Source organism: Tachysurus fulvidraco, chromosome 5, assembly GCF_022655615.1.
Source record: "Tachysurus fulvidraco isolate hzauxx_2018 chromosome 5, HZAU_PFXX_2.0, whole genome shotgun sequence".
NCBI classification, from domain to species: domain Eukaryota; kingdom Metazoa; phylum Chordata; class Actinopteri; order Siluriformes; family Bagridae; genus Tachysurus; species Tachysurus fulvidraco.
This window is the reverse complement of record NC_062522.1, coordinates 18,396,473-18,411,117: the sequence shown is the minus strand read 5'-3', so window position 1 is coordinate 18,411,117 and position 14,645 is coordinate 18,396,473. Positions and strand designations below refer to the sequence as shown.

At 38.0% G+C, this 14,645-nt stretch overlaps 1 protein-coding gene across 1 annotated transcript; it reads right to left on the bottom strand.

Annotated features, from left to right (window-relative positions):
* Positions 1 to 355: 355 nt before the first annotated feature.
* slc2a1b (solute carrier family 2 member 1b) lies at positions 356 to 14,535 on the bottom strand. Its single transcript, XM_027147026.2, has 10 exons — positions 14,075 to 14,535; positions 7,409 to 7,504; positions 5,063 to 5,223; positions 4,695 to 4,935; positions 4,292 to 4,454; positions 3,853 to 4,040; positions 3,222 to 3,326; positions 2,998 to 3,099; positions 2,532 to 2,735; positions 356 to 2,365 (listed from the first exon to the last, which is right to left on the bottom strand). The coding sequence occupies exons 1-10, from the start codon at positions 14,087 to 14,089 to the stop codon at positions 2,168 to 2,170; spliced, it is 1,473 nt and encodes a 490-aa protein (XP_027002827.1). The 5' UTR covers positions 14,090 to 14,535; the 3' UTR covers positions 356 to 2,167.
* Between the last annotated feature and the right edge of the window lie 110 nt (positions 14,536 to 14,645).

Genomic DNA, 14,645 nt, shown 5'->3' with positions numbered 1-14,645 from the left:
TTAAAAAAAAAAAATCACAGAATCACTGCAGTACCAACTCACAAATCCATAAATGGGTGGCTATTTGAAGTAAAGGTGTGGCCTCTAAATGCTATCTAATTTTACTTTTATCACTTTTATTTGAACTTGATTATGACTTGGTCTTGACCCTTTTAAGTCTCAGGCAGTAGGCAGTATACCTGATCCTGTGCTTACTGTATAATTACCTGAAATTTAAACTGGGTACAAAAAGGGTTTAAGGGTCTGAAGAGATGATTTGGGTAAATTCTGCCACCAAGTGTGTGGAATAAAGAGTTGCAGTCGGTTCCAATGCTATTCAAAGAAGAGTTCAATTTAAACAACAAATAGTTTAAAGAAAGAAGTGAAAGATTTTCTTTTATTGATAATAAACAACATACTAAAGTCCAAAAACTAAATAAATTAGGCATCTAATAAATACAATACTATTTACCAGCAACTATACAAGGTAACATTTTAAACTATATTTCCAGTATTGCAACATAATCTAGTAAATAATATCTGGGAAAAAAGTTGTACAAAAAATACAAACCTATTAGGCTTTGAAAATACAGAAATATTGTTTTATGTATTTACAGTTTTCTTTTTTTTTTCTTTACTCATAATGTCATGGCTGCTTTCTGTGTTAAGGCAATGGAAAGTTCACCCTGTGTCCATTTGGATTCATTCAGGGACAAGGAGTCTACAAATCCACAGTGAAAATTACACAAAATTCGTCAAGTCCATCCTTTGAGCCAATCCCTGACATGTTGACATTAAGCAAAAAGACACACACACACACACACACACACAACTATGCACACACACAACTATGCACACACACACACACACATTCTGGAATGCGTTTGCAAATCAGCCTTAAATCCCTTAAACTGTACCCTGCACCCTGATACATAAACCATTTATTATTCAAACTACAAGTTAGATTTTCCATATTTAAAATGTTATGAATGTGAGCATTGCTAGACATTAGAAGTGTGGAAAACATCAATATATCACATCTTTCATCATCAGAATGTTTTTTTAGTTTATAGCAAACAAACACACACAAAAACTCACAATGTTAGATGTGAATAAGATCAGAGCAGACGTGACTGATGAAAAGCACTTAAGGAAAACTTGATCTGTAAAATAGGAATTCTAAAACTGTCAACATGCTAGTTGCTTTTAAAATGTGGTTCCTTGGTGATACAGTACTTGCCTGTACTGCCTTAATATTGCCTAATTTAACCATATAGAAACAAATCACCAATGACACAGTCTAAGTTATTACAGTTCATTTGTGCATTCTCTTGTACTGCGCTACAGTATTCATGATATACTGCCATGTTTACAACTTGGTAATTTAAAAATGTTCTTTAAAGTCAGTGCAACTCAATTTTTTAGGAAGATTTAAAGAACACGTCAAAATGTAAATACATTCATCATTTTAAAATACATAGGACTAAAGAATTTATTGTTCAACAATTGAGGGGCATGCGCGTGCACACACACACACACACACACACACACACACACACATACACACACACACACACACACACACACCTATGGGCCAAGTGTTTTTTGGGACAAGCTGCACAGTAAAAGGACCTCTAAAATAAATAAAATATGTATTTGATTTTACAGAAATGACAGGTCTGTAAATCGAGATTCCATTAGGACCACAAAAAGCCACAATTAATCTTTTTTCCCTATTCGTTCCTCTCAAAAGCCAATTCTGCATCCATTTATTGATTTCACATTAAAAAAGGCCCAATCCTAAAGCTCCGTGAAGTGAATAAAAGAAAAATATAGTTACATGGAATTCAGTATGTTGAATAAAAGTGTTTAAGGCCAGGTTTTTTAGGCCTTGATACGAGTTTGCTGGTGGAGGAATGATTATTATAAAAATATTTTTTTTTCCTGTAAAAGAGACAAGGTAACAGATATAAAGATTAAAAAGGTAAAACATTTTCTCTTGTACATATAAAAAAATGTAGGAAATATTTAAATATATATTTCACCACCTATGTACACACACATGAAAAAGAATGAATAGGCATTGAACAGTCTGGTATTCAGCTGAGAGAGAAATGTGTTTTCCAGTCTTCATTTTCTTCTCTCAATAGTTGTGTCAAGGAGTGTGAGGAAAAGAAGGAAGTCGAACTCAGAGCTCAGAATCTGCCCCCAGGCTGCTCATCTCTTCAGGTGGCTTTTCTATGCCTGCAGCAGTTTGCTGAGAGAAACCTGCAGAAATCTCGTCAAATGTCCGGCCTTTTGTCTCCGGAACTTTAAAGTATGTGAATATGAAGAAAATCAATAACAGGACCGTAAAGATGATGAAGACATATGGACCACAGAGGCTCTGTGAAAGAGAAAGTGCACGCGTGCGAGAGAGAGAGAGAGAGAGAGAGAGAGAGAGAGAGAGAGAGAGAGAGAGAGAGAGAGAGAGAAATATGTTATATAAGTTTCCATGAACCACAAATTTGAAACTACACAATCAAATAATAATCAGTATGCTGGTGACTTACCGCCACATACTGGAAGCACATTCCCACTATGAAGTTGGCTGTCCAGTTGCAGAAACCAGCCACAGCGATAGCAGAAGGCCGAGGGCCTTGACCGAACAGCTCAGCTACGATGAACCAAGGGATGGGGCCTGGTCCAATTTCAAAGAATGCCACAAAGGCAAAAATAGCAACAATGCTCATGTATGACATCCACGGGACCTGTACCTGTGAGATTGACACATAACATATACATGAGAACAGAATAAATAAACAACTGCCAGTAACCACTGCCTGCCTGTTCAGTATTGACTAACAATGAAAAGAGAAAAATGACATGCAGGAACAAATACAGTTATGTGTGGGAACTTTACTTCTAGGTTGAGATACATGTGACAGAGAAACATATTTCAGTTGAGGAAAACCTGTAGTTTTCTGATCTATATAGAAGACAAATAGATAGAATATGTATGTGAGTGTTTTATCATACCTTCAGTGCTTGGGCAACTGTCATCAGGACTGCAGACAAAGCCATACCCATCAGTCCAGTTAGGTGTAGTGACCTGCGGCCAGCTCTCTCCACTAAAAACACCTGTGGTAAAGAAGAAGTGACAAGATAAAGACACCATTAACTTACTATACATACAGTAGCACCATGCAGTACACCTTAACGTTAGATGTTAATTAAATGAGATGTGTTCTCTCATGACTCACCGACACCACAGTGAACGCCGTGTTGACGACTCCCGCTCCGATAGTGGCATACACAGGTTGTGCTACACCAGCTGTCTCAAAGATGCTTGTGGAAAAGTAGAAGACCTGCACAAATAAACAACGTCTTCAGCCAAATCAAATACACATCATCATCTGCAGGAAGACAGGATTTAGTGCAGCATTTACGACTTTTGTATTATTTGTATGAGACAGGTAAAGGAATGTTATGTTACTCCTGGTGCGTTTTTGTTTTGTACACAGATCAGTTTTTAATTCAGCATTGTGTCAGAGCCAGAGTAAGTACTTAAAATACATTATGCAATATTGTTGGGTAAAGTAAACTTCATTAAGTCAACACTTCAGTGTCAAAATACAAAAGTCTACAAAAGCAAAGTTGCATTACATGTCTACTGGCATCACATCCAGGGGGTTTTGTGGCCAGTGTTTTTTGGGATATGATCAACATTCGATACCCAGAACAAAACAGTTTAACACTAAAGTTGAATGAATGAATGACTGAACCTTGATTTATTTAAGCCCAGGAGACTTTTTATTCTTTGACCATATATCACACAGCGTATGAAACACAATGTGTGTGTGTGTGTGTGTGCATGAGTGAGTGTGTGCTTACAGCGTTGATGCCAGACAGTTGCTGTGACAGCTGCAGTACGACTGCAATGATTAAAGGCTGTCGGTAAATTCGAGAGGTCAACAGCTCTAGGATGGACACTTTCTTCTCCCTCATCATTTGCCTGCTTTCCTCCTTCATCTCCTGCATGTCTGAACTCACATCTGACGTTCCACGCAGCTTTTTCAACACTACATGAAGAAAAAAATACAGTATGTAATCATTGATACACGATAAAATAATTTGGAAATGATTACTGAGTAGGAGATTTATGTGTGATATGACACACTTACAGTATATTATAAGTCTGCTCTAAAGTTAGTAACTGACACTTTTAAATTGTTTGGACAGTAATTTGTTGACAGTAGTATCAAAAGTAATCTACTTATTATTCTTGTATTATTCTGAGTCAAACACAACCCTTGTGGAGGAGAAGCCTTACCTGATCTGGCTTTGCTCTCTTCGTTGCAGTTGAGGAGGAGATAGCGAGGACTCTCTGGGCACAAGGGTAACAGGAAACACTGCAGCAGTGCTGGGATGAAGGTAAAGCTCAGCAGGAACGGCCACATCTTGGCGTTGCCCATGATCACATCCAGACCAAACACCTACAATGTACACAAAACACAGTCATATGCTTAGTTCCTCTTTTTTCAAGTCATTCATTTCTTTTTGTATTTCTGTATAGTGAATACCACAGACATGCAACCAAATCAAACATGGTTTACTGGTAGATTAGATCTGATTACACCTTTTTATGTACATTTCTATGGTTATGTTTATGGATAGATAGAGAAGAGAATACATTTAGACTTTTTGGACTCTGTCATGGTATGGCTAAGGTGTACCTGTGCTATCAGGATTCCTATAACAATCCCCAGCTGATGCAGAGTTCCCAAGGCCCCACGGAGGTTAGTGGGTGAGACTTCACCCACATACATGGGTACAAACCCAGTGGAGAGGCCAGAGTAAAGCCCCACCATGAAACGGCCAATGATCAACATCTCCCAGGAAGCTGCCAATTTAGAGAAGCCCATCAGTGCTGCTGAGATATAGGCGAGCACATTAACCATGAGCATTGAGTTCCTCCTGTAGAAATGCAGAATACAGAAAGAAAGGATTAGAAAATGGAGATTAAAATTTTGATGCTTGACTTCTACAACAAATATTTGTGACATTAATGCACAATGTTAAAAGGAGTGTTGGTTGAATTTACCTGCCAAAGCGATTGACAAAGAGACCAACAGAGAAGGAGCCAATCATCCCCCCTACCGAGAAGATGGCCACTGAGACAGACCACAGTGATGTGAGGGCTGCTTCAGGTATGGTCTCACCATATCGGTCAAACCATGTCTCGTTGTAGAAGCTCTCGATGATCTACAGCACAAGCACAAAACATGCACATAAATCTCTAGAAATGTCGCAGTCATTTTACAAAACCAAATAAGTAAAGGAATGCTTCTTCTCTGTTCCAACATTCATGTTCCAACAAGCATGTTATAGAAATATATTAATGCAGTCTTTGTCCTGCAGAGGGCGTCGAGCAACGTGCTCAGTGTTTTGGTGTCGAATGTGTTTGTTGCCGTTGGTGCCGAGTGACTGGATGAGGAAAATGTCAGACGAGAACTCAGGTTACCTTTCAACCTTTTCAATGGAACACTTGTGCTGACAAACACCAAGGCGATTACAGAGTACAAGAAGAAAAATATGTTCTTACTAGTGCTTTTCTTTTGTCACCCTTTTTTTTTTTTTGCTTTTTATAGTAAAGACTTTATGGAAAGGGGAGAGGAGCAATGCATATTTGCATGTCCTGTGTAGAAAGGCAAAGGGAGGTGTTACAGGAACTGGTCTATGTTGCGCTGTTGAGAAGCTTGGCAGGGAAACTATTCAAGGAGATCAGGTTTCCGCATTTTAGTTCAACAAGTTCTCACTCTCGACTGTGAGCATAAGATGACCCTGTCTATGTCATCGTCAAAATATACTGTATATCTAGCGTCATGTGCCTCTGTTATGAATATCTCCCCTGTGAACACTGAGATATATTACGGTAGATTTCTTCAGTAGGACATGTTACAAAGCATATGTCTTCTATAAGTAACACATTTTAAGCAAAATAAGCATTAAATGTTTTAAAAGTGTCTTTAACAACTGCAGCATTTAGATGCATAGTGTGGTAATCGCTGGTACAGCAGAGTCTACATTTAAAGTTCACAGCATGTTGGCTATGACCTATGATCTTCACAAGGCGGTGTGTTAAGTTACAGTAAATTTTACCAGCATTCACTTGGAGAGAGAAAGAAAGAGAAAAAGTGATCACACTTTTAGATTGAATCTAATCAAATCCAACTTTAAGCCTGCTTGATAATGGTGGTTTTCTCTTGTGATAGCTACTAAATAATACTTGAAATGACCAAAATACAATTAATTTTTTTTACTCTCTCAAACATTGAATATATAATATTAAAAGTATTTATTCTAGCAACAGAAGGTTTGCTGAAAAATTGGGTCTGTAAATGCATGTTTGCCTTATTGCATGTGTGCCGTCGATCTGTGTTTCTGATATGAAATCTATCAATCTTATCAGAAACACTCTGCACAGGAGCAGCCGAGTCTAGGCCATATAACCCCCTTTTCACGCTAGCTTACTCTTACTACTGTGCTCACCTCTGGAGAAGCTACGAGCCCACCTGACTGCAGTAATTAAGGTTAAGCACTACTTCCCAAACTAATTTGTGTTCATTCATTTTGCCATCCCATTTGTTAAGAGACCTCATTACTGTGGATTACACCAGTTTTCTTCCTCCATACACTTTACATGAATCACTGCTTCCTTTTAGACGTTTCAGGTCCAAAACAGGATATGTGTGTGTGTGTGAGGTATATTACACTAGTTCCAGTATGTTACTGCCAGCGTGGCCTCATACTCACATCAACGAGCTTCTGTGTCCTTGGATAGATGGCCTACCCCCTCCCTCTGCTTTTCCCAACATGCCTAACACACTTTAATACCAGAGTTAGCTGCTAGATTGACACTGTCTTGTAGATTTTAACCTTTCTCAAAATGATAATCCAGGCTCTTCTTTAAACTTTGCTAAAAAAAAAAAAGACCCAATTGTTTTCCCCAGTAAATGGAAGGTGTGCACCCCATCATCTGGACCTCATTATTCATCATCCAGGAAAATTGCCCTATCTGGGTTTATAAACCTCCTTTGGGCCCTTAGCAGTATTGTGAACACCTTGTTGGATTTGCAGAAGGATGACAAGTACGTGTTTCTGTGACACCTGGAACATACAGTCCTGACAGGCTGGAGCTGGAACACTTATGACTGAGTGCTGAGACTCGGCCAATGGACAAGCTGGACATCTTAAATAAATGTCTTGGTAGAGTGTAAAGTTAAATCGTAAAATAAGCTATTTCTGTCAGGGACAGTGTAGGTTATGGGAGTCATAGGGATGGTTGGGGTGTGTTTTTTTTCCTTCTGTGTGTGTGTGTGTGTGTGTGTGTGTGTGTGTGTGTGTGTGTGTGTGTGTGTGTGTGTGTGTGTGTGTATACCAAGCTCACCTTCTGAGGTGCATTGATGACACCGGTATTGTAACCAAACTGAAGAGAGCCAATCACAGCTGTTCCCACAGCCAGCAACAGCTGGAAGGTCACTTTCTGCAGGAGGGAAAAAACAAAAAAAAAAACAAAGACTGATTAGTCGATGGCAAAAACTGAAAAATAAATAAATAAATAAATAAATAAATAAATAAATAAATAAATAAATAACGACTACAAAGAGTAACCATAACCCAAGAAAATAAATCAGTTATCTCACATACAATTTTACATGTACAAATTAATCCAGAATTGAAGGTGGGAATGCACTCACATACACATAAGTAAGTGCATTTCTTTGTAAACCCATTACAAACAGTATATTTATTTTTAGAGTTGCTTTACGACTTGCCAGTAAACCAGCCCAAATAGTAAGTCATCGGTTGGCAAATAACCATGAACACAATACTGTCATTCGCTGAGCTGTCTCTCCTTTATTGCAAAAAGTACAACATGTTTTGTGAGTCCTCCCCAGAGTTCCTGAAATATGAATCTGCTTTAAGAGGTTGAACTACACTCAGTGGCATCATATGACTGTTTTCCATTGTTTACATACTGACTGAACTTGTAGTCAAGTTGAAATACATTCCTGGCAGCCATTAACCTTCATTTCACCTTGATTAGTTCGCACTATGATGACACTATGATACACACCATATCATTTACAACACCCATGTTCATCCATGGCTATAAATACTCCAGGTAGACTGTAAATATGTTCCATACAGCAAGAAATCCTAACATGGTTCTTATTTATGCTATTGCTATCTCTAAAAGTAGCATCATCGTCGACAGTCTGTGAGGTCTTTGTAAGGAAAGAAAGTTTTAGAGGAGGTGCTTTAACTGCTACTTAACAGCTGGAGTGTGTTGTGCGGGAAGCAGACGGAATGTAAACAAAGCCCTGAGGAGAACATAGTCCTCACCAATTATGTTTTGAAAAAAGTCAGCAAGTAGTTGTGTGTCTCATTTTACATAAGGTCCCAACCACTAAGACAAACTGTAGAACACGGTCTGAGTGGCTAAGAACATGAAGCAGAAACACCCCTTCACTGGCTTTCACCCAATAAGACTACATGCCCAAAGGCTGCTGGAGGCCAAGGAGTCCATGATGACGTGGTTCAACCATCACAAGTACAGGATGTTACTTTGTGTGTGAACACTGACACACACACACACACACACCCTCACACACACACACACACACACACACACACACACACACACACACACACACACACACACACACTTTTAAGTATTCTGTGGAAGAAGTCTTAAAGGAACAGTATTACTTTTAAACCTGACAGCAAAAATGTTGTATTATAATTCAGCCTTTTTTTTTTCAGCCGTTCCCTTTGTTTTAATAGCCGATTATTTGGCACCTTCAAACCTGCTTGTACTGATATTATTATTTAGCTATTGTAAACTAATTAAAATAAATAAAAGTGAATACATTATCTATTTTAATGTTGCAGTGCTAAAGAAAAAAGCACACCTTCTCATAATAACACATGTAATAGCTTGAAGTAGAGTTACTTGTATTGTAAAATTTTCACGGTCCATTGGGCTTAAAATCTTGTATTGAGAAGAATTTATCACCCAGGTGTAACAAACAGGCTTCTGCTTGCTGTGACATGCCTATATAGTGTGTAGAGTTATCAAAGAGCAGGGTGTTAATCAGCGTCTTCCGGGTGATCATTTGCCAACGTAATGTTTGATTATGTGAAATTTTCATCTGGTCTTTGACAGTCCTAATAAAATCGGTATTATTTCAAACTTTATGCACTACCGCGCAAAATTTTCATAAATGTTATCAATGTCAAAAAACAGCATCCAAGTTACCGTCTGGTTTCTGAGGCATGAATTCGGAAACAAATGGTAGCTGGGCCAACTTTCAAACATTACCTATATCCTTCCTTCTCTCACAACAATGCTGGAAGCAGAAGATATTTCACTGGGTGTGTCTCTTTAAGAGATATCGGCTCTGGAGAATTCTAAATATGGAGTTTGGTGCTTGTGTTGCGAAAGACGGGAGTGTTTATGTATGAAAAGCTTCATGGTCACGTTGACATTTTAATCCTAGGTTACAAGAGGTATAGAAAATAAAAAAAAACAATACTGACATGCACACATACAAGTACATAATAAAGACATTTACGCATGTAGGGTTTAACGTTACATCTTTGACGGTACTTGGTAAATGCACTTCAGAAAGGTTCATGTAGATCTTTGTATTTACCAGGTTATATTTATTCATTTTGCTATAAATCTTATTAGATTGCTCTTTATGCAATTACATTCGGTTGTCCGACACACCGCCAGAATGTGGAAATTCAACACTTGGCAAATAAAATCTGTCCGCGTGTGAGAAAGGAATCTAATTTCATTTATCCTGATACAATCTTGGTACATAATCTGCTAGTGTCTTTGCTGAGAATGGGATTTGTCAGCAGCCAAAATGCAAATTGAGGGCACAGAAAGGTAAACACTGGAGGTAAACACGGACAAGCCGCAGCGAAGCTCTGCGATGAAATGAAAGCTAATTGAGAAGGACAGGAGTTAATGTCTCTAAAACATGAAGCAGGCTACATATGATGACTGCTAATGTAAAAAAAAAATTAGGCTTGTTTTTTAAGGGCTTTTTTTAAATTCATTTTATATTGCACATAATGCTATCCTTCTACACGATTCCTTCTTTCTACTATTCATGTTTCCTCACGTTCACCATTATAGAAAAACAAAGGAATCTAATAATCAACTTAAAATCCAGGTGATTTTTTGTTTTTTTGTTTCGTTAAACCCTGATAAACTGATTCATGAACTGTGGTACTGTTTGGTATGACTGATTATATAATCTGATAACAGGTAATCCGATTAATGGTGCACATGTATACACACCCAGTGTTAAATCACACTATAGAAGGATTGTTCCTCATTCTCTGTACTGGAACTCTGTCTGGTAGAGTTCCTGTGAACACTCAGGTCCATCAGCTGAGCTGCCGGTGATGTATTATTCATTAGAATGGTTTTATAGTGGACTATTTACATTCCATGAAAGCCTACCAGGAAGCTCACATTTCTTCTGTTAGAATTATCAGTGCGATAAGAACTTTCTGCAGTAAGAGAGGTTATACGTACAAGCAATACCATAAAGATTATCCTCATTCTTCTTTTGGGACTAACACTACTGGACTGGTTCGAGGCAGTAAAATCAAACCAGCATTCACATACATTTGTTGTCTTTGTTATGGTCTACAATTGGTTTAGATGACAATTAGAATCATCCTTCTCTGAATAAGTAGTTTTAGGCGAACAAAATTCTACTAACTAGTTATATGACTTGATCCTGACTTTTTTAATGAGTGATATTAAAAAACTCCACTCCGGCTTTCTATATCGATAACAAGCCGGCGCTCAAGCGCTCAAGCTTCTTTTCCTCATAACAAACCAAGGTAGCGTGTCAGCTGACCTGCCACATTAGTAGCAATAAAGATCTTCAGGTTTAACTGGCCGTGCACATCGGTGAATAAACACTGCGCCATGTTATGATGAGGCACTCTGTGTCTTACCCATTGCACTTGAATTCTTAGTTTACTCAAACCGTGCCGTGTGACGTAGGCAGCGGAGAAGACTTGATGCTAGCTCGTAGAAAGTACGTAATAAACAGTCACCATGGAGGAACTTAATCCGGTTGTTTAAATGATGGGTGGAAATTCAAAGGAATTCCATAAACGTATACAAAAGAAACACGGACGTTTCAGGCTGCCTTGGTATTCAGTAATGACTAAATATAGAAGTTAAGGTGAATGTTGTTAGAAAATAATTGATACACATAATATTGATGTAATAACAATACATAAATAGTAAATAAGCCGTTTTCTTAATGATTTTTTTTAAGGGAAGGGTGTCAGAACAAAGCTCTCTCTATATAACTCAGCTAGGTCGTAACTTTGAAAGTTGAGATTGCATCATTCACGTACAGTCATCTTCTAGCTCCCATCTGAAACACGAGGAGCTGAAGATTCCTACATAAAAACAGCCTCTCAGAACTTTACCAGTATTACTTCATCAGTATTAACTAACGCAGACAATGATGTAAAACAATATTACTGTTTGGGTGATAATGCTAGCCTGGTGCTAGTGCTGTGTGAGACACACTGATGAGTGAGACACCTTAGCATTGAGTATCATGTTCGCTCTTTTCCAACTCTGTCTAGCTCTGTGTCAGAGTGACACCACGTTCGGCACGTCCGCCATCTCTTACTCCCTCCCATCACCGAAAAAACTGCAATCCATTTTCCACCAACACAGTGCCAGTGCTGGTTAAAGGAACTTGGTAACTGTCGAGTGAAAAAAACCCATGCAGACAACAGTCCTAAAACAGAGTTGGTCTTTTACTTTACAACAGATTGTGTTTTTATTGTGTTATTGAATATTACTACATTACTACCATGCCACCTAATTTCATCCTATAACCTTTTCCTAATCTATTCATTAGGTTTTCAGAAATATATGAATACGCATCATAGGAATGCTGACTTGAAAAGGAAAGCATCTGGACTATTGTTGAATCAAAACAAGTTATTACATTCACTTTTTTGAAGTTGCATAAGCCACAACAGCACCTCTTTGAGTACCATGAAATCAGAAATAATATTTTGGGTAGCTTATTCATCCTTTAGCTTGTTAAATAGTACCTGTTGTAATTACACGTCGTAGCACAAATACAAAGGGCCGCATCTACACTCAGTTGAACTGCCTGTAGTGAGGATTAAGAGCAACAACGCGTTTTGTGAAAGTTCAGTGTCGAGAGTTGAAGGTGAATGCTGCCTCAAAAAACCACATAGTTCTCTTATGTAAAGTAATGTACCATTGTGCCTTATCATAGTAACAGGATGTGGAAGCCAGTCTCCCCACACAACAAGCTCCTTCCCCCTTTTCACACAAGCTCACACGAGTACAACTCAGTAAGAAAAGCATAAGCATGAGGATCTTACTTATTTTAAGTATTTCATGTATGGACGAGTGAACCTCAGCCAAACATTTATGAGAAGTGAGTGGCTCTGTGACCTTAGCTCTGTGGCTGAGCTATATTCTCCTGTCTCGACCAGACAGCTGTTTCTGTTCTCCCTAAGGAGACCATTTCCCAGCACGTTCCCAAAAAATCCCTTGTCAACAACCTAAATTCAATATATCTTATACTACAACTGAAGATTCTTAAAAAGTCATCAACTAAAGGTCTGTGATGTGTCTTAGACTACAACTAAAAGTTTAAAAACATTTTAAATGTCCCCAAAAACATTTCTTATGGAATCCTTCGTTAGTAGTATTGACATACTTTAGTAGCATGTAATATTACCATGTTTTTTTTTAGGTTTACAGGTTTCTATCTGAGTAGCAAGTGGCTAACACTTGTGTGACGAACGCCACATCAAACCTTCTGTTAGTCTTGTGCGATCTCTTCGACTTATGCTAAGCCATCTATCGCTCATGTCAAGTCTTCTTTTCTGTTCTTTGGAGTGTCAGGAGGGTCTTATTTGCCCACCCTGATAATTATTTTGGAATTACAAAAGGTTTGATCAGCTGACTGAGCTGAAGAAATAATAATAATAATAATAATAATAATAATAATAATATATGTGAATATATGATTATATTATCTCTCTCTCTCTCTCTCTCTCTCTCTCTCTCTCTCTCTCTCTCTATATATATATATATATATATATATATATATATATATATATATGTAATATTTTATTATGAGAATATTTTGCACCACTTCAGCCTATTTAGACTGTGTGATGTTAAGATATCACTTGTTCCTACCCTAAGAAGCATCTCTAGTTATAGCTCTCTTACAACAGCATGTCATCAAATTAACACTTTGATGGTTTATCAATACTGAGGCTAATAATAAACCCTATTGATACTAATGATCTAATGACTAATGATTTTCTTTTTAACGGTTTTAATAATAAAGCTCAGTCTGATCACCTCAAAGAAGCCGGATGACGTAAGTCATATATATATATATGTGTGTGTGTGTGTGTGTGTGTGTGTGTGTGTGTGTGTGTGTGTGTGTGTGTGTGTGTGACGTGTGATGGGGATCCTGAAGAATAGAGGGTCTGTGAGTACGTGCAAAAGCACACACACCTCCTCCCTCCATTCTACACACTGCCTATGGTCTCCATAGCAACATACCGTGATGTGCGGTTCTGGACGTGATCAGATCTGGAGTCCAATTACTTGAATAAATTAGACACTCAAGACTTGCCATAGCCTTAGTAAAAACAACCCTACAGTTCTCGCAACATCATCATTTACGTTTTAAGGTGGAGGCACATTTTACACAATATGTCTGTATATCTGACCCATCATCACGTCACTAAAACTCCACCATGCTAGTAAATTAGCTCTAATGTAGCTATCCTGAGATTCATTCCTCTTTGGTCACTTTGTGTCAAAGTTTTTAACTCGAACACCTTATGAGACGTATTAAAATATATGTATATACATATATATATATATATATATTATTCTTTAATATCTACATACAAAGTAGCAGAATAACTGGTAAATAATTAACATTTAGTAAACTAGCTTAGCTAACAGAGCCTCAGTTAGCCTCCTTACCTTCTCCCTTTCCATCGTGGCGAGTACAAACTTGTGAACTTCTCGTTGGTCCTTGGGTATTTTTGTGTCGTTATCAAATAAATAAACAAACAAACAAACTAAGAAATAAATAAATAAAACGACCTATATGTCTAGGGTACTGTAAAAGACTGTAGCTATAATACTTCTATGTACTTTGAGTTTCTGACCTAATTTTGACGTTTTAAACAAAGAAAGAAAAAAAAAGCCTTTAGATATATCCTTTTTCTTAAAGGATATCTTCTGTTTTTATGGAGAAAACCTCGAAGTCTTGTCACCGATGAAGAACATCTTCCTCATGCCACGGTGTTCGCCGGCTAAATTAGTTCTCGTGTCCGATGAACCACGCCTACTTTGTGCGTGTCGGACAGTCTATTGGTCCATTACCGTGACGTGTTAAACACGCCCTCGGTACAGTGAAACCTTTACGTAAATGGCCATGATACTGAAAGAGGACGCTGCAGATCTGTAGATCTGTAGTGCGACTGTTGTAGCCTAGGAGTGAATAAGAGCATGGGTGTGTGTGTATGTGCATCAGAATCAGAATCAGTGC

Bases quoted from the DNA above. Each gene is read 5' to 3' on its own strand.
- slc2a1b (XM_027147026.2), bottom strand. The intron at 4,936-5,062 runs GTAAATTCAACC...GCATTTCTACAG, and splicing joins TTTGTCAATCGCTTTGGCAG to GAGGAACTCAATGCTCATGG. The intron at 4,455-4,694 runs GTACACCTTAGC...TGTACATTGTAG, and splicing joins TAGGAATCCTGATAGCACAG to GTGTTTGGTCTGGATGTGAT.